Below are 25,249 nucleotides of genomic sequence, written 5' to 3'. Positions count from 1 at the left end.
CTTCCATTGTGAATTTCCATAGGAAATTAAAAGTGCTGATTTTGAGTTTTTGCTCAAATTAGATTTTATGGGACTTTTTTCTGTGTATATAAAGGGCATAATGCTATAGATTAGAACTAAAACATTTTCTGTTGCAATTAGTTTGAGGTTAAATCTTAGTTTGACTGGACTATAAAATCTTAGATTAAAATCACACATGAGACTATGTAATAACTTCAAATAATGCTTCATATCAGATTATCCATACAACTTATTTACCCCATGTTATTGACAGCGAGGCCCACAGAGATGGCTCCCATCTCAATGATATCTAGTTTTTTTTAATTTTAGTTCATCTATATGGTGTGAAGTCTATTTTTCTCTGAACTAGTATACATGTTTCATTTGGTATAAGATGAATCTTACCTCCATATGTGGGATGTTGTAGCTTTTTTGACAACCCATTGGTGGCCTTTGTCTGTTTTCTGTTCTTTGATCAGGTTGTTGTCACTTTAACACATTCCCCATTTTCATTCACAATTTCATAAGAAGTGATATGAGTCTGTTAACAATCCCCACCAGAGTATACCTTCATATGGAATTGGAACCCTCTCTCCTCCAATGTTATTTCATGATAAATATTGTTGAATAAGTGTTTTAACTGTTTCAATTTTTTTAAAGGAGTGAAGAGTACAGTGAGGAAACTTTGAACCAAGCTCTGTCTCTCCAATCACAGATGGAGGCAGATATGGGCGGAACAGAAATTTTACGACCACTTCAACAGATTTACAGTAAAAACTGTAAACAGGGATACCCACGACAGGTAATTATAACTGTATCCTCAACAGAGGTGAAATTATCTTTACTTTTAGTAAAATATTTATCTTTAGCACTTTCAATATAAAGTCAATGTTCAGTAAAGCAGGGGAGACAATTGAGTGTGTGGTCTCTACAAAAAATATTGGCTACATTTTCTATAATGATGAATACGAGCATAGCTTGCATGATATTGAGTTCCAACTCCTGTTGGAAGTCTTAACTGTATGATATGAGCAAATAAAGCTGAATTAATGTTTTAAAGAAGTCCAGTCTCAATAGGCTATTTGCCAATTCCAATTATTAGGGCCCCGCCTTTAGGCAGGTTGCCCTATAGTGATCAGTCTGTCGGTCTGTCTGTCTGTCCGTCTGTCTGTCCGTCCCTCTGTCCGTAACACTTTAACTTTAACTTTGTGTCCACTCCATATCTAGAGAACCATTATGATTTCATTCTTTATAGTTTATTAACCACCATCAGAGGGTGTGTCATGATGTATGTAAAACTTCCTAGGTCAAAGGACAAGGTAAAAAATCTTTGGATTCAGTTGACAACCCTGTGTCCTGTGGTGAAGATCGTGTCCCCTCTATATCTTGAGAACTGTTATGATTTCAAAGTTTATACTTGACATCCATTTTAACCAACACAAGAGGGTGTGTCATGATGTATTTACAACTTCCTAGGTCAAAGGTCAAGGTCAAAAACTTTGGTTTCAGTTGACAACCCTGTGTCCTGTGGTGAAGATCTTGTCCACTCCATATCTAGATAACCGTTATGATTTTATACTTAATACTTAACAAGTTTATTAACCAACACCAGAGGGTGTGTCATGATGTATGTACAACTTCCTAGGTCAAAGGTCAAGGTAAAAAAACTTTGGTTTCAGTTGACAACCCGTGTCCTGTGGTGAAGATCGTGTCCGCTCTATATCTTGAGAACCGTTATGATTTCAAAGTTTATACTTGACATTCATTTTAACCAACACCAGAGGGTGTGTCATGATGTACAAATGTATGTACAACTTCCTAGGTCAAAGGTCAAGGTCAAAAACTTTGGTTACAGTTGACAACCCTGTTTCCTGTGGTGAAGATCGTGTCTGCTCCATATCTAGATAACCGTTATGATTTTATACTTAATACTTAACATGTTTATTAACCAACACCAGAGGGTGTGTCATGATGTATGTACAACTTCCTAGGTCAAAGGTCAAGGTCAACAACTTTAGTTTCAGTTGACTTAAAATCTTAGAATAAAATAACACATGAGACTATGTAATAACTTCAAATAATGCTTCATATCAGATTATCTATACAACTTATTTACCCCACGTTATTGACAGCGGGGCCCACAGAGATGGCTCCCATCTCAATGGTATCTAGTTGACCCTGTATCATGTGTATTACCCTTATGAGTGACATTAATTTTTATTTACAATGGAGAGCTAGCAGAAAGAGCAAATGTACCTGTGGGTAATGTGAGTAATTTTGTAAGGTTTTCAAATCTTTTAATAACTTTAATTTGTTGTTTAACTAAATATTTTGACACTAAAATTTATTTTTCTTGAAAAATTAATTTAACCGCCGAAACGTCACATTCAATTCGTCATGCTTTGCATTGGCTAAAGCCAATTTTGTATGGAACCAGTCTACGATTGACAAACAGAAGTAATTTGTTTAAAAAGTGTGTAATAACAGAACTAAATCAGAAATTGGCAAATGGACTATTGATCTGTTGGAAAAAAGCAAAGATGCATGCAAATGGAAACAATAAAAAACTATAAGTAAAAAAAAACCTACAATATAAACCAAAATGAAATTAACAAAATTGAAAAAACTAAAGATTGAGCAACACATTTTTAACCCCATCAAAGACCGAAATAGGAGCATAATCCATTAGAAGTGCCAGCAGTTAATATAACTGTTAGATGTACAATGATTTATAAATGATTAAGGAAGCTCGCGGGTATAAGATTTTCAGAAAAAAATTAAAGTTTTATTTTTCATTTCAAACTTTATTAATTATATTTACTTTAGTTGTTACTTTATCTTAGGGTAAAAAAATCATTCCCCCAAACTTTTCATGTTGGCCACCAGGGGCGTAGCTGAGTTAAAATAAAGTGCAAGCATATATCAAATTTTTTTGAGCCGAGTGAAGCAATGCAAAATTTTTTTTGGACCATTTTATGATGAAAATGATAAATACCCTATCTGTTTCTTACTATACCATATTTCAAGAAACGATTGTAACATCCTAGTGGGTTTCGTAATTTGGAAACCCGAGAACAGATAAGACACAAATTGAAAGCAAAACTTTCAACATTGAAAACTAACTACAGATGAAAAACACGGACCCTGAAAAAATGTGGCGACCTCCGGTGCTCCGAAGGTAAGCAGGTCGTGTTTCTTGCAAGACACCCGTGGTGTTTCTCATGAGGGTCATTTTAAAATCAAATGAGAGGTTTCTACGACAACGGTAGAAGGTCATTTGTAACACAGATCCCCTAGGTGAATCAATAGTCTTTTGGACGAAATGACAATGGGAATACGAAGTCGAACGGATATACTTTTAAGTCTTGACTTATAAGTAAGGGAAATAAATCTAAGATGTTTTCAAGGTGATTTTATTGAGCCTGTATAATTAAATGTTAATACTGCATGTAAGACTTAAACTAAAGTATAGACTAGTTAATATCCAAAGTCCATATATCTATTTTTTGCCAAGGCAAATGATCTCAGAACTCTCTCGGTGTCAATATCCATTTCTCTGTGAACATGTATGAGGGCCAACAAAGAAATGTAAATTGTAAAAGTACAACAACACTTTAGATGTAGCATTGTATATATCCCCATTTTTATTAAGGACAAAACAAGCAATGATAAGTTATTGTTTAAGGAAAACAAATATTGTTATGAAATATTATTATTTTTCTTCTCCCGGGCGCTTTTTCTGTTCCCCGGGCGCTATATTTTCTATTCCCCGGGCGCTTTTTCTTCACTTGGGCGCTCCCGGGCACATTTTAGTAGGACCGGTCTGTCCTGTACCATGGTTGAACGGAGATAAGTTTTCAGTCGGCGTAATGAACTAAATGACCGTTCGGTAGTTGACGTAGTTACTGGCATTGTGACTAGGATTGCGAAAATTGCAAATATTGAAGGATATAGCTCCTTATTAGTCACTGATAGAGAGGCCTTCAGAGATTTGGGCTTCTCTATAACATCTGGACCTGACCAGCGTCTCTGCCATATATGTACCTCTGAGTTAAAGGTTCCTTGATTGTCTGTCAAGTCGTGTCTATATGTTTCGTATAGTTTGTCTATACACTCTGCTGTCAACCATTCTAAACGTGCAGGTATAAGGTTCTTTACCAACACCACCAGACACGATAATCCGGAAAGACTAAAGACTATCCTAAATTCAATTTCAGGATTTTTTTTTTGTTGTGAAAAACATGTGCAAGCAAATGATTTCTTGCATAAAGGCAGCTACGCGCCCGGCCACAGGTGACTTTTAAAATGTAGATATCATTGGAAAGGCTCCAAATTATCTCCCTTTGGTGCAAAAATGCCTTTTTTTGGCATTAAAATTGAAATATCTTTTTTAACTCATCGGTGACCTATATTTTTTATGGTTGTTTTCGAATAAGCTGTACATAAACTAAATAATTGTAAAATTTAAGTGATTTCTGTAATTAGGTTCTTTTTTTATTTCCATATTACCGATTTTTCTCCTATTAGTTCAACAGAAAAAAAGAACATTAACAAAAATGTATGCTTATTTCGAAGACAGATTGTGAGCGTAAATGAACGGTGACCCCATTTTTTTATTTCATTTTTCTATTAAGTATAAGATAAAGTTCATTTATAGAAAAATAAGGTGAAATCCTATATAAAAAAAATTAGATTTAGACCCGCGAGCCCCCTGAAGTGTAAAATAATTGTTAACTGAACAAAATCTTCAGCCCTGATGAAATAGGATCCTATGTAGATTATAATGTTTTCCAGATATTCTTACTGACTGATGGAGGTGTCAGTAATACGGAAGAAGTTATAAAACTGGCGAAGAAAAATAACGGAAACACAAGGTTAGTTAGGCTATACAAAATAATTTCTTAAGTTTCTTCCTTCAAAATATTTTTGAAGAGTAAAGAAGGGTTTTATTATGTATACAAGGGGGAATTTTCCAGATCCAGACAAAAGTGAAAGAAAAATTAAATCATGGTATTACTGTTGTTTGTCCATGTATCTGTCCATAATTATCAACATGTTAGACAATAACTTAAAATTGCTTTGAGTAATATTATTTAAACTTTGCTGTATTGTTTATAATTATTGACTTCAGCTTTATTTTGATTTTTATGAATTAAGATTTATAAAAATGGTCTCTTTATTGTCTGATATTTGTAGAAATATTACTGTTGTAGAGTTTTCACATTTGGTATTGGTGACGGAGCTTCTACCAGTTTGATAAAAAATGTTGCTAAAGCCAGTAATGGAAAAGCTATTTTCATCAAAGATAAAGATAACATGCAAGCAAAGGTAAGATTAGAAATAGAAAGATAGAAGATAAAGATATCAAGATTAGAGTACATAAAAGGTTCAAAGAGACAACAACCATACCAAACAGCAGAAAACAGCCTAAGGCTATCAATGGGCCTGCAACACAGCCAGAAAATTCTGCATCTTGAGGAGGGCTTCAGCTGGCCTGTAAACACAAAGTATACTTATACAGCGAAAATAGAAGTATGGTATAAAAAAACAAATTGGATTTAGAAAAAAACCCAGTGTTTATTAAAAATACAACATAGTTTGAATGCTGTAAGGCAAATTTGCATGTACAAAAATGTATGAACAAAACACAAACTTAATAAGGTTGTCTTAAAAACAGTTATGTATTGGTTTTTTGTCAAGCCTGCAACTTTTGTTGCAGAAAGCTAAACTTAGGGATAGTGATCTGGCGGGTAGGGCGGCAGCTACGGCAGCGGCGGCGTTAGCTCACTTCTTAAAAGCTTTATATTTTAGAAGGTGGAAGACTTGGATGCTTCATACTTTGTATATAGATGCTTCATATTACGAAGTTTCCGTCAGTCACATGTCAAATGTCCTTGACCTCATTTTCATGGTTCAGTGACAACTTGAAAAAAAAGTTCAGATTTTTTGTAATGTTGAATTCTCTCTTATTATAAGTAATAGGATAACTATATTTGATATGTGCGTACCTTGCAAGGTCCTCATGTCTGTCAGACAGTTTTCACTTGACCTCGACCTCATTTCATGGATCAGTGAACTAGGTTAAGTTTTGGTGGTCAAGTCCATATCTCAGATACTATAAGCAATAGGGCTTTTATATTCAGTGTATGGAAGGACTGTAAGGTGAACATGTCCAACTGGCAGGTGTCATCTGACCTTGACCTCATTTTCATGGTTCAGTGGTTATAGTTAAAAAAGTTTTTGTGTTTTGATGTGTTTTCCTCATACTAAATGCAACAGGTCTAGTATATATTTGTTGTATAGAATGATTGTAAGGTGTACATGTCTAGCGGGCAGATGTCATGTGACCTTGACCTCATTTTCATGGTTCAGTGGTCAAAGTTAAGTTTTTGAGTTTTGGTCTTTTTATCTAATACTATATGCCATAGGTCAACTATATTTGGTGTATGGAAATATTTTATGATCTTTATGTCATTTGTGCAGGTTTTATTTGACCATGACCTCATTTTCCTGGTTCATTGCACAGTGTTAAGTTTTTGTGTTTTGGTCTATTTTTCTTCAACTATAAGTAATAGGTCAACTATATATGTTGTATAGAAGCATTGTTAGCTGTACATGTCTGCCTGGAATGGTTCATCTGTCCTTGACCTCATTTTCAAGGTTCATTGGTCTTTGTTTAGTTATCTTGATTAATGTTAAGTTTATGTGACAGTTGTAACAAAGCTTTATACTTAGGACTATCAACATTATATCAATGATTTGTACAGAAGGCGAGACATTTCAGCATGTGCACTCTTGTTATGAGTTTGGTACTAGCCATTGGTATATACAATAATATCAAAATGATATGTTTTTTGCAGGTGATCACAGCAATGAAAGGATCGTTAGACAATTGTTTGTCAGAAGTCAGTCTGCATTGGGATATTCCTAAATGTTTTACAATTACAGATATCCCTAAGGAGCCCCCTGTCGTCTTCCACGGAGATAAACTTGTTTTGTTTGCCTTGTTAAAATCTTCTAATGCCAAGGTATTCATTTTTAATTATTTTATTATTCCAAAAACAAATAATTAACATCCAAATACAATATATCCACTATTTCTGTGTTCAAGGAATATGTAGTTATGGGTTATATTTTTCCATAATTTGTTTTATACTATAAAATTGAAAATAGAAATGAGAAATCAAAGAGACAATATTTACCCAACTATAGAGCAGACAACAGACGAAGCCCACCCTGTTTATTTTCTTTTGTATCATTAAATTATCTACCATGTTTTGAATGAATAGAATACAGAATAACCAAAAACTGTTGCAGTTTTATTGTGAAAACTGTATGTTGCTTGACATTTCTCATATTGCACAGGTCATATTTTTCTGACTGACTTTCTATTATAGTGTATAAATATCTTCAGTATACTATTGTAAGGTTAAGTTTGAAAAATATGTAAAGGTGATAAAAAATTTACAGTTCAAGCTGTAAGTCGACATTTATAAAAACAGAGGAAGAAATGATTAAAATTAGTTTTTGGGTATTCATCACTAAGAAGACAGAAACTCAAAAAAAAACAACAACACCTTAAACAATTGTTAAAAGGTAATGCATACATGTTTGCTTTAAACAGGGACAGGCACATACAGAATGTGGTGAATTTATCTAGTTTATTAGTGCCAAACCCTAGCTGCTCCTTAAATCTGGGACAGTGGTGTACTGTTTGGTTGTGAATGTATGGTTTAAATCTTTTTTTTTTACCCTGGATCATGATTTTAAACCTGTGCATATTTTCTGAGTTGCAGAACTTTATTTGTCCTACCAATTTTATATCTTTGTAACAGGCTGCTGAGACTATTTGTGATTACAAAATGATCTTTGATTTGGGAAATGTATTAGGGGTTTATATAGCAGTGATTATACTTTTGCTCTTTGATTCAAAGTCTGCTGGCAAGAAAGTCTAGTTTGATTTTCAGAAGGAAAATTACTTTTGACTGAATAAAAAAAGTAATACTGGAAATATGAACCAGCAATTGTTTTTGTAATACATGTAGAGCAGATATTTATTGTTTTCGATTTTAGAGTGGTATTTCTGGTACCTTCAAATTGAAAGGAAGATTTGGAGGAAAGAATATAAGTCATCAAGTGAAAATAGAAATTCCAAGTTCTTCACAGAATGATTTACCATTACATCGTGTAGCAGCTAAATACCAGATCAAAGACTTGGAAAATGATGATGATTGTGAGTTATACGGATGTTGCAGATTTATATAATAGTTTCCTTGACACATTCCCCATTCCATTCTATTTTATCCTATATGTGTTGATACTTCTTTTTTCCTTGGAAAAACTACATTTCATGTTAATTTGATATTCTGTTCATAGACATAAGAAGATATGGTATGAGTGCCAATGAGACAACTCACTATCCAAGTCACAATTTGAAAAATAAACCTTTATAGTATGTTTATTAATTTTATATTCTTTTCATGTTCATCACTTTATATATTTAATATGTTTATTCCTAATATTTCACTAAGAAGCAACCAATTACATAGTTTCTGGAATCATGTCTTTCACTGGAAAAGATTGTCAATTCACAAGCCTTGTGACGTCATTTACCAGATATAAACCGTGCTGTATCTCTGCTCTATTAAAAGTTTCCATGAGTGTTTTCATAATTGCCAATCTGTATGGTATAATAGAAATAAATAGGTTATGATCTGTAAGTACATTATCTTGATTGCCGTACAGCAGAGGGAGGATGACCATCTTATGAGGTTTTAATTTCTTACATATTTTGTGCAGTAAAACATCAAACTTTTTGACCTGTTTGCTCAACATGTGTTGGAAATGACAATGCCTACATTTTGGTTACATGGTGATGGAAGCCACTTGAAAGATTCATCTAAAAACCGTATCCTGGAACTGCTGTATCAGTCATCCCCTTTACTTACTACGTTGTGGCTATACACAATTAATATATATTAAAAAGTGAAATTAAACTAAAACTTTTTTATTTCCCCATCTCTAGTCAAGGGGGCATTAAATTATTTTAAAAGTATCACCCTTGTCCATCTGTCTGTCCATCCCTCTGTTCATATCTATGTCCCAGACTAGTTTCCTTTCTCTAACTTTGCCTCAACTAAATGTTATGAAACTTATAAACGATGCTTAAGCTTATAACCATAGACCATGTTATGTTTGGGTTGTTAAACTTTTACAGTTCTTTAGTAATATCCCTTCATAACGTTATATGCTAAGCAAGGGCATCATTTGTGACCGATGGACACGTTCTTATTTTTATGGCCCCGCAATGAAATTGTCAGTGCCATATAGTTTTACCCTTGTCTGAAATTCTGTAATCCCGTAATTCTGTCATTCCGTCATTCCGCAACAAACCATTATACAGACTTTTTTTCTAAATGCGTTCAGATATTGGGCTGATTTTTCATATACATGAGTTAACCATGAAGAGTTACAGATTTTTGATATATGAGACTACCATCATGTTTGTGTCAACATATGTGTTGTTCAAATTTGCAGATTTTTTCAACTTTTTGGGACAGGGCCATTCGTGTCGCTTTGACATATCTAGTTATTTTTTTTTAAATGAAACAAAAACAATATGAACCATTTTACTGAACACAGGAATTCAATCAGACTATTTGGACAATTCTGAAATTCTATTGTATATTCCAGCAAGTTATAGAAGGGATGGGGTCAATAAAGACAAGATTGTATTGGTAAGCCAAGCAGCCAACATTGTCTCCAAATACACAGCATTTGTAGGTGTTGATAAAGATACCAAAGTTCCTGTCTCAGTACTGGAAGAACCACCATCTGATGATGAAGATGGGTTAAAAGTAAGCAGTTGATTATTCATTTCTTCTCATTTACAATTTTTGATAGAAAACATTAACAAAAGGTACCAGGCTTATAATTTCATATGCCAAACTTGTGTTATGTCTACATTATTAAGACTCATCAGTTAACCTGACTTAAGTTCACCTTAACATCTGCTGTTCCATATAACCACCCTATTGCTTGATTACTACTTCTGTTTTAGGTTTAATTACACCTTATTTAAGAATCCTGGATTTTGATTGGTTGATAGCCAAATGGATATGCCTTTTTTTATCCTATCTGCTGTGGTATTTGCAAAAAATACTCTATTCTTCTGGACGCTTGTAACGTCACGATCATCAATGCGTTTTTGAACATTAACATTCAGTGTAATTAAACAGATATATCATGTTCATGAGGGGTATTTGTGAAAAATACCAGTCTTGAGAATGAATTTCCCTCACCTTACGGCTCGCTAAATTTAACATTCTCTCAACTGGTTTTTTTCCGCAAAAACCCTCCTTAACATGATATAAAATAAAATTGAGAATGGAAATGGGGAATGTGTCAAAGAGACAACAACCCGACCAAATAAAAAAACAACAGCAGAAGGTCACCAACAGGTCTTCAATGTAGCGAGAAATTCCCGCACCCGGAGGCGTCCTTCAGCTGGCCCCTGTTTAGTAACAATATAACTGCTCCCTGAAAAAGATTGTGGCATATGATAATTGTTTGACCATTTGTTTTGTTTTCATTCCTCCTTTTATCCTTCCATCTGTGAATCAATAATATATAAAGTTACCAGATGATAATTTGATTGGACTAAAATGTATAAATAAATAGGTAAGGAAGAGAACATTTATAGTTTTTACTGTATTGGGAACGAACCTTCATAATCTAGTTAAAGCCATCCTATATGACAAGTGGAGCTTTAATGGAAATTAATTGTGAAATCTTTTTTATACACATGTTTATTGTTTCAGTGTCTAAGCAGTAGTGGTTTTGGTGGTAATGGGATGGTGATGCAAAGTTCAATGCCATTAATGGTAGCTACCTCGTCCTGCAAGGTAATACATTTCTTGTTACTCTGTTAGGACAAGTGAAAGTTTGTCAAAATCATTTGCATTTTTCCAACAGATTTTTTAGCAATGTTTAGATCAAGAAGGCAATTTTGCAAACACATCAACTAATGGGTCAGCAAACCAACAACACTGGTTAAGATATGGTATTCAACAATAAGATAGATAAAAAAGAAACATTTGACAGTAAAAAAGGTTTTATTAGATAAATAGCTTTGCTAAGGATTTTCTTATCCCAGGAATAGATTACCTTAGCCGTATTTGGCACAATTTTTTGGAATTTTGGATCCTCAATGCTCTTCAACTTTGTACTTGTTTGGCTATATAAATATTTTGATATGAGTGTCACTGATGTGTCTTATGTAGATGAAACGCACGTCTGGCGTACTTAATTATAATCCTGGTACCTTTGATAACTGTTTGCCAATTTTCTTGGATCTTGTGGGTCTTGTTGAACCACAAATTTAAATGTTCATTTTAGTGCAAATTTTCTATAGGTGCCAAAACTATGAAATCAAGTATCCATCAAAATACAATTTTCTTAAATCAAAGTAAATTGGTACCCACAATATTTAATGAATCCACAGCAAGGTCAAGGGTCAAGGGTCAAGTGAGCTTTTCTCATGGCTTGATGTGCGTAGTCTGTTGTGATTTGTTTCATTTTATAAAATTCTCTCTCCTCTGTAACTAAAAGGCCAATTGGAACCAGACTTAACCACAATCAGCATAAAGGTTTTCTGAGCCCAAGAAATAGGTACCTTTTGGAAACTCTGTAGCCCTCATATGTGAACACATCAGAAACTCAACATTAGGGTTGTCAATTGTCTCTTAACTTAGACCAGATTCTTGTTTTCCAATGCCCACCTCACCAACATATCCTGTGAATGAATATCTATTTGGGTCTATTGTGAAAGGGCAAAGTAATATAGACCTTTATATCATATTAAAAGCCAGTACACGATTTTGATAAAGAAAGTGGCCAAGTATCTGTATATATAAGACAACCAATTAATGACACATGTAACCAGAAAATGGCAGAAATTATCTTCAGGTTAACCTTCACTGATGGACAGATGTCTATAGAGTATGTTTGTTTCTCAGAAAGAATATAAACAAGTCGACAATATTCCATTATCATGATTATGAGATTTTAATTTATACACATGAGGGTAACCTATCTATATAGAGGTATATAGAGGTGAACAGAGGGAGCACCCTAGTCTATGTGTCCCCAAAGTTGATTTTCGTCCTCTAATTTTAGATTGCCTCAACCAAAGGTTATAAAACTTGTACACAATGCTTAAGCCTCGGTCACACCTTACCGGATAGCTCCAACGGACGACTAACGGATAACTTTTTTTCAATCCCTTCATGGCCGTTAGACATCCAATCTTATCCGTAAGACGTCCGACCATATCTACCCTTACCAAAACGTGCTAGCATGTTGCACATGAGGTTTTTAACATGCAAATTAGGTGAGCATTTTGTGAGCAAAAAAGTTGCACATATGAAACTAACCTAATTTGCATGTTAAAAACCTCACATGCAAATGCTCACATGAGCTTATGTTTCACATGTGCATTTTTATCAGATTGCTCATATCAGCAGCTGCTAAAATGTTGCACACGTGAAAATTAGTTCCAGATGATGATGATGAAATTGAATCTATATAGATTAAAACAAAATGGCTGCTTCAAAATAGGATAACTTTTAAAATTTAAATGAAGATCTTAAATAATTGAAAATAAAATGAAATAGAAATGATAACTTACAAACAATTCAGTCACACTGGTTCTTATCAGATTCCAACAATTCCATAAAGTTCAAATAGCACAAAATTTGGCTTAAATTGTTTCATCTCCATCTCCCTCCAAAATCATGCTGAGAGTTTGAATTTACAGGAAGTACATGACTGGGCATGTCATTTTGAAAAAGCTCATATGAGCAATTATCTATGTTAGTTTTAAATGGTTAGAAGAATGGCAAAACTAACATAGATGATAAAAGCTCACCTGAGGTTTGAATTGCACATATGAGCATTATGTTAGATTTTTTTGTGCACATATAAACTACCAAACTGCAAATATGAGTAATCTGATTTGCATACAATTCTTACGTGCATCTCATGTGCTTCACACATTATCAGAACTCATGTGCTTTTGTTAGCAATTTCTGTACGGGTGATGCATGTCTGTTAAGCGTACATTTTATCCGTCTACGTCCGTTCTGTCCAGTGGAAAATTTTGAGCATGTTCAAACTCTGAACAGACTTCTAACGGATAAATTGTCCTTTGAACGGACGTCCAACGGATAAAATGTCCGTTGAACGTCCGTTAGGCTCTGTTTTGTACGGTACTTGTCCATTTTGTTTCTGTTACGTTTCTGTTATACATCTGTTGGAGGTCTGGATGATAAATTAACCAACAGACTTCTACCGGAACTTTAACTGATAAAACCGATGAGAAACGGACTTCTACCGGAAGTATAACTGATGATGAACAGATATGAAACGGATAATTGCTAATTGAAAATTCCGCGCCAAAAATGCCAATTATTGGTATGTCAGATTTCTTAATGTTCAAGAATTCTTATTATTCATAATTGATCTTAGAGTATAGGCACGTATTTACAATCAAGCAGTTCTTATTCAGGCTAGACATGTCCCTTTGGCAGAATTTTGAATAACAAACCAAAACCAGTTACACAGAAACATTTTGAATATTTATGCGATGTACATGCATTATTATTGTCACTTTTGATTTTTCCGTATAGCTTGTTCATCTGTTTTATCCTGTACCCTTCCGTTAGGTGTCCGTTTTATGCAGTACTCGTCCGTTGGATGTACATTCGACATCTGTCCGGTACTTGTCCTTTTCTAAGACGTTGCATATCTGGTGTGTGTCCGTTATGCATCCATTACACGTTGTTTATTCGGTCAGTATATCAACAGACTTCCAACGGATAACATTTTTGTTAACAGACAACTTTTATTTTCAACAATTAGGCGTCCGTTCGTGCTTTCCGGTAAGGTGTGACCAAGGCTTTATGACAAAAACAAAACAACATATCAAGTTCGAAATTAGTTGCGTCACTTTCACCATTCAAGAGTTATACTCCTTTATGAAATAATAATTTGTTCCTTTTGAATTTCATAAAATTTCAAGATGGCTGGAAAATATTTATAATTTAATTTTGATTTTGCTATGAAATATATAAACGGGTAGGGATTTTTGCATAAATGATATAGTAGAATTGTCTGTACTCAAATTTCCTCACCGCATCCTGGTGGATATACCAATATACCTAATTTGTTGCTTTATTGTTCAGGATCAAGGTGTTTGATTATGTCTATTTGTTAAACAAATTGTAAACACTAGTTACAATTCAGCATAATTAATCTTCACTTTATGATGATCCAAATAGTGGTAATATTTAGAGTTGATTTTTTCTTTTTTCTTCAAGAATTAAACAAAAATTTGATAGATAAAATTACGCGTTAGTTAAAGTATATTTAATTTGTACCATTTTTTTGCTTGCAGCCGAAAAAAGGTAGATCAATATCTTTTGGAATGCCAAATATATTCAAAAGTAAAAAAAGTAAAAGAAGTAAGTATGATGTAAATCTTGACAAATTTGGACTATACCTGTTATACTTTATCTGTTTTAGAGGGAACATGGAATATGTAATCATTAAGGTGGTACAGGGAGATAACTCTGTAAAATCAGCTAAACGTTTTAATAAAGTTGTATTTTTAAGGAAATATTAAGATTCTCATGATCAAAATAAGTGTTTGTCAAACTGCTATCTATCCAACCATTTTTTTCTGAGAAAGTGATTGGTTCAAGTTTTCCAAAATTTTTATATTTTTTCAAAAGGTCAAAGTAAATATTTTGTCAAAATTTTATGCAAATTAAACGAGCCAATTTAATTTAAGTCTAGGTGTTGGGTATCACCTTAATTGCATTTTCCTTGCAGTTATGTTTTCATGGCAGGAGTTGAGTATTTATATCTAATGATATGTAGAAAATATTTATCAAGCATTAATAGTATATATTTGGAATGCCAGTGGAAAATGAAGGTTTGAAGGATAGAACCAAAAAGGATGCCTTGCAATAGACTGCCTTTAGATCCTTCAAAGAGTTATCACAATGTTCTTTAACATGTAGAGAGCGCAGCAATCTTCTGTCACAAGACATCAAATTTAACATCCCCATTCTTACCAAGCATGCTTTTCTCTTGCCAACCAGATTCCCCACTTAAGCCATGATTTAATGCTGAACAGTAGAAGCTAAGGGATATCCAAATTCTTTATACCGGTACCCTGGAGAGGAATGATTGATTGATCATGTTGATTGTCGGTGTTTAATGCCATTCTAAGCACTTATCACTATATTATGGTGGCTAGTTTTTATTGGTAAGGAAAACCCTAGTATACCGATAGAACCCTGACCCTATGCGAGGAAATGGCAATCCTGAGTATATAAACAGACTAGTAATCACTTTATATTGAACTGCTAAAAGCACTCTTTCATGGAAGTTCTCTTCAAAAGCAGGAGGAATTTGTATCATGCATAATATTAGATATTAAAAAGTTTGGATATTTGTTATTTTGAAATTTTGAAAGCAAGCTTTATTTAGTTTTAATAATTTTTAAAATGTATTGTCTTTATCAACATTATCAGACTTCATGTGTATCGAAAAAGGTACAGCTCTATTTTGTTTTTCAGATTTATATTTTGTTAAGAAGTAAATTTTGATATATGGCTTACTGTTGTATTATGTTAGCATTCATGAATATGAAGTTGTAAGCTATTTTATCAGATTTCCAAATTTTGTGATTTTGACATCCACATCATAAACAGTCTGAGAAAATCATGATATTAATGTCATATCTCTATTTCAAGTCTTTTGGACATTTTCATTTCATACACAGAATATTTATTTGCATTTTGTAATATGTATTTAATTTTTTAATATTTTAGAGCAAGGTTCTGCGAGTAAGATGCGCATGGTGAGTCCACCTAGGGCACCACAATTATCACCCAGGTAATCAATCTTTTATATGTAGTTGAACAAGAATGTATGAGTCCCTAATCAAATTACAAAATCAAAAGCTGAAACACATCAAACAAATGAATAACAAATGTCATATTGCTGACTTAGTACAGACATTTTCTTATGTAGAACTTGTGGGTTAAAACTGGTTTTATAGCTAGCTCAACCTCATATTGTATGACAGTCACATCAAATTCCATTTTACTGAAAATGATGTGTAAAGAAAACAAGCAGATGTAATAGTTAAAAGGGTCAAAAATAGCATTGTGATTGTGTTAAAACATTATTCACACAATGACAGATGTTTATCAAATTCCTATTAAAGGATTATATCAGCAAATAAAAAAAAACAATGTCGCAGAGGTCCATATTAGTGCTGATTAACTATTTTAAAAAAGACTACTGTGCTTAGGTAATATTAATTAAAAGTAAAATGGTTTAAGGTAGCACTTTGTTAATACAACTGTTTCTCAAACCACTCCTTTTTTGGGCAGATATATAATATTCATAGATAACTTGATTTGTTGACATACTGGTTCCCAGATATGATCGCTATGTTTCTTTTCATAGAGACATAACTTGGGGCTGTTACCATTGTAAAAACATACTATTACAGTGAAATTTCTGAAGTAGGCAAAAAGTATAGGTAGGGATATCATAGTACATAATTTGAGTACAAGTTTAAACTCTAACAAGTTTAGGGCATATAAATGATGAAAATATACTGCACAGCCTTATGTTTTACCAATGAATAAAATAGTAGTGGATATCAACATTTTCACAAAACTTCAAAGTAAAAGTGTTACAGTTTAAGATGCAAAGGATGTTCCTATGGGAAATTGCATTGTCTTTTATTTCAAGAAATGCAACCTTAAAGCTCTATCATATTAACAATTCCTGCCAGTTATTAATTAGTACACATCCAACAGATTTAGTGTAAAGACATTATAAACAGTCTGAGAACAAATGATCTTGTCATATTTTATATCTTGAAAACAATTCATGCCAACTTTTTTTTACAAAGGACAATGTACGATAAGGCCCGCTTCTCTCCCCCCTATTTTCTCATTTTTATCCCCCCCCCTTGTGGAGGGGCATTATGTTTTACCCTCATCTGTAGGTACTTCCAAAAGTTTGTTTCCATTCTCTAACTTTAGTTTGCCTTGACCAAATGTTATGAAACTTAATCACAATGCCTATTACCACTAAATACAGATCTGGTATGAATTTGGGTGGAGTGACCTTTACTGTTCTAGAGTTATGCCCCATTACAAATGGAAAAATTGATAAAATTTTCATGTCTATTCTCTAACTTAAGTTTGCCTCAATCAAATGTTATGAAACGGATACACAATGCTTAATACTACAGTATACAGATCAAGTTTTAATTTTGATGATGTCACTTTTATTGTTTAGAGTTATGCTCGTTTACAAATGGAAAATTGTTGAAAAATTTCAAAAATATCAATCAGGTACTTTTTTTCTAGATTGGAGTTATCTTCCTTTGTCCATGATTATAGTTGAATCAACTACAATCAATGCCTTTTAACATATATTTTTTTTAAATTGGAGTTATCTTTCTTTGTCCAGAATGGTAGTTGAATCAACTTAAATCAATGCTTTATACAATGCAAAATTCACTTTTACTACAACTGATAAATTTAAGCAATCTTTACCATTCAGTGATTACAAGCACTTTGATTACCATTCTAGGGTAATGCCCATTTATAAATGGAAAAATTGAAGATTTCTTTCGTTTCTGTTCTTTTTAATAACTTAAGTTTGTCTCAAGTAAATTCAATGAAATGTGTATATAATGCTAATTACCTCTAATTTCAGTTTGAGTTCATTTTTTGGCAGCTTCACTTTTACAGTTCTTGAGTTATGTCCCTATATTAACGTTATATGCTAGCAGGGGCATCATCACCCATTTTTTATACGACCGCAAATTTTGGAAAAAATTTTCGTCGTATATTGCTATCACGTTGGCGTCGTCGTCGTCGTCGTCGTCCGAATACTTTTAGTTTTCGCACTCTAACTTTAGTAAAAGTGAATAGAAATCTATGAAATTTTAACACAAGGTTTATGACCATAAAAGGAAGGCTAGTATTGATTTTGGGAGTTTTGGTCCCAATATTTTAGGAATTAGGGGCCAAAAAGGGCCCAAATAAGCATTTTCTTGGTTTTCGCACTATAACTTTAGTTTAAGTTAATAGAAATCTATGAAATTTTGACACAAGGTTTATGACCACAAAAGAAAGGTTGGGATTGATTTATGGAGTTTTGGTTTCAACAGTTTAGGAATTAGGGGCCAAAAAAGGGCCCAAATAAGCATTATTCTTGGTTTTCGCACAATAAATTTAGTTAAAGTAAATAGAAATCAATGAAATTTAAACACAATGTTTATGACCATAAAAGGAAGGTTGGTATTGATTTTGGGAGTTTCGGTCCCAACAGTTTAGGAATTAGGGGCCAAAAAGGGACCCAAATAAGCATTTTTCTTGGTTTTCGCACCATAGCGTTAGTATAAGTAAATAAAAATCTATGAAATTTAAACACAAGGTTTATGACTATTAAAGGAAGGTTGGTATTGATTTTGGGAGTTTTGGTCCAACAGTAAAGGAAAAAGGGGCCCAAAGGGTCCAAAATTAAATTTTGTTTGATTTCATCAAAATTGAATAATTGGGGTTCTTTAATATGCCGAATCTAACTGTGTATGTAGATTCTTAATTTTTGGTCCCGTTTTCAAATTGGTCTACATTAAGGTCCAAAGGGTCCAAAATTAAACTTAGTTTGATTTTAACAAAAATTGAAACCTTTGGGTTCTTTGATATGCTGAATCTAAAAATGTACTTAGATTTTTGATTATTGGCCCATTTTTCAAGTTGGCCCAAATCGAGGTCCAAAATTAAACATTGTTTGATTTCATCAAAAATTGAATAATTGGGGTTCTTTGATATGCCAAATCTAACTGTGTATGTAGATTCTTAATTTTTGGTCCAGTTTTAAAATTGGTGTAAATTAAAGTGCAAAGGGTCCAAAATTAAACTAAGTTTGATTTTAACAAAAAATAAATTCTTGGGCCTCTTTGCTATGCTGAATCTAAACATGTACTTAGATTTTTGATTATGGGCCCAGTTTTCAAGTTGGTCCAAATCAGGATCTAAAATTATTATATTAAGTATTGTGCAATAGCAAGTCTTTTCAATTGCACAGTATTGTGCAATGGCAAGAAATATCTAATTTCACAATATTGTGAAATAGCAAATTTTTTTTTAATTAAGAGTTATCTTTCTTTGTCCAGTATAGTAAGCAAGAAATATCTGCAAGAATTTTTTTAATTGGAGTTATCTTTCTTTGTCCAGAATCAACTTAAATCTTTGTTATATACAATATACAATGTATATTCACTTTTTACTACCAACTGATAAATTTAAATAATCTTTACTATTCAGTGATAACAAGCAGTTTTTTTTTACATCTTAATATTTTATGATGTATTTAAATGAGTAGTAATTGTTGCAAACTCCATTAGAATATTTTAATTGAAATTAGTTTTGGAATAAGGGAAAGGGGGATGTGATTAAAAAATTGGATTCAATTTTTCTCATTTGAAATTTCATAAATAAAAAGAAAATTTCTTCAAACATTTTTTTGAGAGGATTAATATTCAACAGCATAGTGAATTGCTCTAAGAGAAAACAAAAATTTTAAGTTCATTTGAATACATTCATTCTGTGTCAGAAACCTATGCTGTGTCAACTATTTTTAAATCACAATCCAAATTTAGAGCGGAATCCAGCTTGAATGTTGTGTCCATACTTGCCCCAACTGTTCAGGGTTCAACCTCTGCGGTCGTATAAAGCTACGCCCTGCGGAGCATCTGGTTGAATTTTGTTTTGGAAAGCTACTTGTCAGGTTAAAATATTTCCTTATGTTTGAAGTTTGTTTGGATGAAACCATTAATTTCAGAAAATGGGTGAGATTAGGGGGTAGAAGGGCATCAAAATGACAAAAGAAGAAAAAAAATACGATTTTTGGCCATTGATTCCTAAAACTAGATAGTGTGCGCCTACTTATTGCGATTTAGACATCACCCATGATGCTTTAGATTCTGAAACGGCTTATTAATGGACAAACTGCAAGATTTATTATTGTATTTGTTAATCAATGGACCAACATGCAATACTTTTTTTTTCTTCTTGTTTTAGGAATTCTGCATACAAATAATAATCTTAGAATTTAAAAAGCATTTTTTTTAAGGGAAATGTGAAACCTGTCTACCACAATTTTTGCAAATGATTAAGACATAACAATCACATGAGTAAATGCTTTTTTGAGAACCATTGTAAACACATTTTAAAGCATGTACATATAATGCTTATATCAATCCTTTGAAATATTAAAATTTTGATGTCCTATTTCAAAATGGTCTGAGTATGAAATTTGATATAAGTATAATATACTTTGAATTATATACCATAATCAATTATTAAGATTATGATATCTATCAACTTTTGTTAAATCAAAGTCCCACACAGCTTTTTACTACAATATTTGCTGTTTCAAAGAGTTGAGACAAACAACATGTTATAATGGAATTTTTCAAAATCAAGCTGATGGTCTATTAAAAGCAATATCAATATATAAAATTATTGAGTGTCTCCTTATCCTTAAATGTATGAAGTGATGCACTGATGATCACATCCTAGCATTGGTACTATTGCATCGTTTTAGGTATGTTTCAAATGCCTAATACATGTATTTTTATGTCAATATTTGTACAAGTAAGCTTTAAATATTTTCTAGTGAGTTTGTTTGTGACAGCATGGGTTTCTTAGGAGAATCAGATGAAGATGAATTGTGTGAAATGTCACATGACAGGTCTAGTGGGGTGGAGAAATCACAAAACATAACATTAGGAGGCAATATAAAATCACATAAGTTGGAAAAAAGTGAAAAAACAAAATCATCAGGAGATAAAATGATGATCATTGTGTCACTGCAAAACTTTGATGGTTCCTGGTCGCCATCATCTGAGCTGGAATTTGTGCTTAATATTACCAAAAAGGAGATGGATGCTAAATACAAGGTAAGGACAGGATACAATTAGCACCTTAAATGGCCTGTCTATTTTAATGTTGAGGTAATACAAAATGAAAACACATAGATTTTTATCAATATTATTAGAGTAAAAAGTAAAATCACAAAAAATACTGAATACTTCAGAGGAAAATCAATTCGGAAAGTCCATAATCACATGGCAAAAATCAAATAACAAAACCATCAAAAACGAATGTATTTGTGACGTCACAGAGTCTGTTTTATGATATTGTTTGTGAAAATTTAAAAATTTAATTTTATTTATTGGATATTTTTTTGATCCACAAATAGCATGCACACGCAGGTACCAACTTAATAATTCCTGCAAATGATGGCTTTAGAAAAAAAATCATGTTAAGGTTTGCATGTGCTCAATATTTCACTCCAAAAAAACATGTGCGAAAATTTGCTAATTTTGTAGAAAAATCTGAATTGTGCTATCTTTGGAAGTAGAAATTTCATTAAGTATAAGTATAAGTTTAAAATTTAAAAATACTTAAAACAACTTATCTTCAATCTGATATTTTGCCACCTCATATTTCTTAGCCAAATTTGCCCTAAGTGCATCATCTTTCAAATAGTAACCATAGTTTCAAATCTGATGAATGAGAAATCAGGTCATTACATGCCAAAAATTGCATGGAAACTGGTTTCTTTTTTTGTCGCAATAAAAGATTATGCCCTTGGAAACATTAATTACATTGAAAATTGCATTGTTGGCTCTTTCATGTCTATAATTTTTGCCAGATTTTTATGAATCTTATGGCATAGGTTTATATCAGCAACTTATTAGACAAGTGTGACAATCAGTGCTGATCAATTATTTTTGTAAGAGTTATACCCCTTGGAGACATTAATTATATGGAAACATCGTTGGCCGTCTCATTTGTACAATCTTTGTCAGATCTTAGTGAAACTCTAATGATATGTTCATATCAGCAATGTCTTAGATGAGTACAAAAATCAGTGCAAATCAATTATTTATAAAAGAGTTATGTATGTTGGAAATAATGATTAAAAAAAATCCATATAAAATTGAGAATGGAAATGGGGAATGTGTCAAAGAGACAACAACCTGACCAAATAAAAAACAACAGCAGAAGGTCACCAACAGGTCTTCAATGTAGCGAGAAATTCCCGCACCCGGAGGCGTCCTTCAGCATATACCTTTTCTCTGAAGCCTTCATTTTTCTATAAAAAAAACCTTAAAAAAACTAGACAAAATGTGTTTTTTTTTTCCTTTTCATATTGGATAGATAAAATATATGCATGGCAGAGGACATTGGAACTTGTTCTTTAAATGGTGAAAAGCACTCTGTAACCAAAATGATTGTTAAGGGTATAAGACCACCAAATCAAAGTACTTCACAACCGGTTGCATACGAAAAAGGATTAAAAAAAATTCTCTTGAATTTGTACCTTTTCAGTATATAAATAATTATACATGAATATAAACACTTCCATAGTGAAGAAGTCATTATTTCAAATTTCTTTCTTGGTTTATTGAGGAACAGTTATATAAAATTTATGGTGGATAAAGAAATAAGAGAGAAAGCCCTTTTTAAGGTGGTATGGGTGTCTTTCGCCATCTTGGATTGTAAAAAACAGAGAATCTAAGGTCCATATTTTCTATCAAATTAGCAAAATTTGATGCAAGAATGCAGATATTTCATGTGTTTTTACATTTAAAAGATCCAATTTATAAGAATATAACTTATAAATATAAATATATGTACAAGTGTAGATTATTTTTGGTTGTTTTTAAATATTTTGAAATTGTCATTTTAAGAGGAGGTAACTCTAAAACAGTGCATTTTCTGTTGGATTGTTCATGGAATTTTCCTATTTTGTATTTTAGCCGGAAAAAACGCACGGTGACCCTATCTTTTCATTTGATATTATCAAAGCATTGTTTGAAAGCTATATTTTCCTAATTTATCTTACAATTCTATCATTTCGTTTAGTTTCTATTCACAAAATGGTGTTTTTTCCTGTATAATCCATACAAAATGTGTCATTTTGTCACGACTCGTAGCTTGAAAAAATGCACGGTGACCCATCATTTTTATAATATTTTTTAACATGTATCAATAGATACTACATTTTGGCAAAGTATGAACAAATTCTATCATTTTTATTTTAGACTCCCATACCACCTTAAGTCACTCCTTGTTGTTATTGTTTTATTTATTCATACATCTTTGGCTTTCACATTGTTTGGTAATTACATCGTTCCTGATAAATGCAATTCCAGAACAACTTTGGAAACACCAATTCATGAAATATTATTATTGAATTTGTAACACTAGGTCGATACTGCTGCTGGTGATTTACTTGTAATTATTTCACGGTAATAGTTGGTGCACAGCCATTGTTCAAACTAATGTGAAAACAATTAACTATTTCAGGGTAATATTTGGTGTACAGCCATAGTTGTGGCTTACCTAGAGAAGAATTTCAGTAAACGTAAATCTGAATGGGAAATGATTTATAACAAGGCAATAAAATGGCTAACTTCACAAGACAGAGACGGGAAAAGTGTCTCTCAAATCAAGGTGGAAGCCAATGATATCATAAATCCCATTTAGAGTCTATAGATAATTTGACATATAGGTATTAAGATTTATTTTACATAAAACCTCTTTGTTAACAGTATCATCTTATCTAAAAGGATGTTCAAAGTATTTGTTATAAAAAGTCTTTTGCAATATATTTTATTGTAAGATTATATTTATATTTATTATTTATAATTTTACTATCACACTTTATGTTAATTCTAGGACAAGTTCCCAATTTACATTCTTAATCAAATGGTAATGATATGTTTTTTTTTTTTTTTATTTTATATTTTATAAAATATATTTTATAGTAAGAATATATTTATATTTATTATTTATAATTTTACTACATGTATCACACTTTATGTCAATTCTAGGGAAAGTTCCCAAATTACATTCTTAATAAAATGGTAATGATATGTTTTTTTTATTTTATATTTAATAAAATATATTTTATAGTAAGATAATATTTATATTTATTATTTATAATTTTACTATCACACTTTATGTCAATTCTAGGACAAGTTCCCAACTTACATTCTTAATAAAATAGTAATTATATGGTTTTTTTTATCTTATATTTACCATTATTGTTTTTGCAATATTATGTTCTTTCCTATGAGGGAGTTCAATGTGTTTGTGATAAAAGTCTTTTACAATATATTTTATATAAGGTGTAAATTTATTGTTTATTTTCAATTTTTATTATCACACTTTAGGCTGTTTGTAAGACCTATTCAAACCAAAATATATATTCTGAAATAAATCAGGAAAATATTTTCTGTCATATATTTTTGATAATAAAAAGTAAAATCACAAATATTCTCTGATCAATGAGGAAAATTGAAAACTGAAAGTCTATAATCAAATGGCAAAATCAAAAGCTCAAACACATCCAACAAATGATTAACAAACAATGTAGAAAATAGTGGATTAAACCTGGTTTTATAGCTAGTTTAACCTCTCACTTGTATGACAATCACACCAAATTCCATTATATTGACAATGATGTGTGAACAAAAAGTAAAATCACAAAAATACTGAACATAGAGGAAAATCAATTTGGAAAGTCCATAATGACATGGCAAAATCAAATAACAAAACGCATCAAAAACTAAAGGACAAGAACTGTCATATTCCTGACTTTGTACAGGCATTTTCAAATGTAGAAATTGGTTGATTACACCTGGTTTTATAGCGCTAACCCTCTCACTTTAATGACAGTCTAATTAAATTCCATTATATTTACATTGATGTGTTAAATAAACAGGCACAATAAATAAAATAGTCAAAATATGGGTACATCAGTCATCATCGTATAACAATTTTAAAAGGAACAATTTAACAGAACACAAAAACATCTACTATCTACGAACACATTCATTGATTTGAGTGTCTGACTTCAGAAAATTTTATACGTCACATAAATTTGTTGTCAATGTGCATACAAACAATTTTAAAATTTTCATAGGCAATGTTAGCATACAGGGTTAAAAAATCAAAAGTATGTAACAGACAGACAGACATAATAGGTAAAAGGTTACAAATAGAGGCACAGTAGTCCAAATTGTGTTATAATCTTAATCACTATCACAACAAACATGTAACAAAGAAGC

General features: G+C 32.2%; 1 protein-coding gene across 2 annotated transcripts in view; it reads left to right on the top strand.

Annotated features, from left to right (window-relative positions):
- The window catches only part of LOC134714832 (von Willebrand factor A domain-containing protein 5A-like), a 41,025-nt gene extending 17,178 nt beyond the window's left edge, over positions 1 to 23,847 (top strand). For both annotated transcript variants that reach the window (XM_063576444.1, XM_063576443.1), the window contains exons 9-19: positions 661 to 802; positions 4,795 to 4,874; positions 5,214 to 5,328; positions 6,861 to 7,028; positions 8,074 to 8,233; positions 9,694 to 9,857; positions 10,821 to 10,904; positions 14,456 to 14,522; positions 15,900 to 15,963; positions 20,782 to 21,064; positions 23,484 to 23,847. In XM_063576444.1, coding sequence (XP_063432514.1) covers positions 661 to 802; positions 4,795 to 4,874; positions 5,214 to 5,328; positions 6,861 to 7,028; positions 8,074 to 8,233; positions 9,694 to 9,857; positions 10,821 to 10,904; positions 14,456 to 14,522; positions 15,900 to 15,963; positions 20,782 to 21,064; positions 23,484 to 23,663 — 1,507 coding nt within the window. In that variant the 3' untranslated portion in view covers positions 23,664 to 23,847. The remainder of the gene's footprint in view (positions 1 to 660; positions 803 to 4,794; positions 4,875 to 5,213; positions 5,329 to 6,860; positions 7,029 to 8,073; positions 8,234 to 9,693; positions 9,858 to 10,820; positions 10,905 to 14,455; positions 14,523 to 15,899; positions 15,964 to 20,781; positions 21,065 to 23,483) is intronic.
- The last annotated feature ends 1,402 nt before the right edge of the window (positions 23,848 to 25,249 follow it).

This window comes from Mytilus trossulus, chromosome 4 (genome assembly GCF_036588685.1).
Source record: "Mytilus trossulus isolate FHL-02 chromosome 4, PNRI_Mtr1.1.1.hap1, whole genome shotgun sequence".
Lineage (NCBI taxonomy): Eukaryota > Metazoa > Mollusca > Bivalvia > Mytilida > Mytilidae > Mytilus > Mytilus trossulus.
The sequence above is the reverse complement of the archived record's forward strand: the minus strand, read 5'-3'. Positions and strand labels throughout refer to the sequence as shown.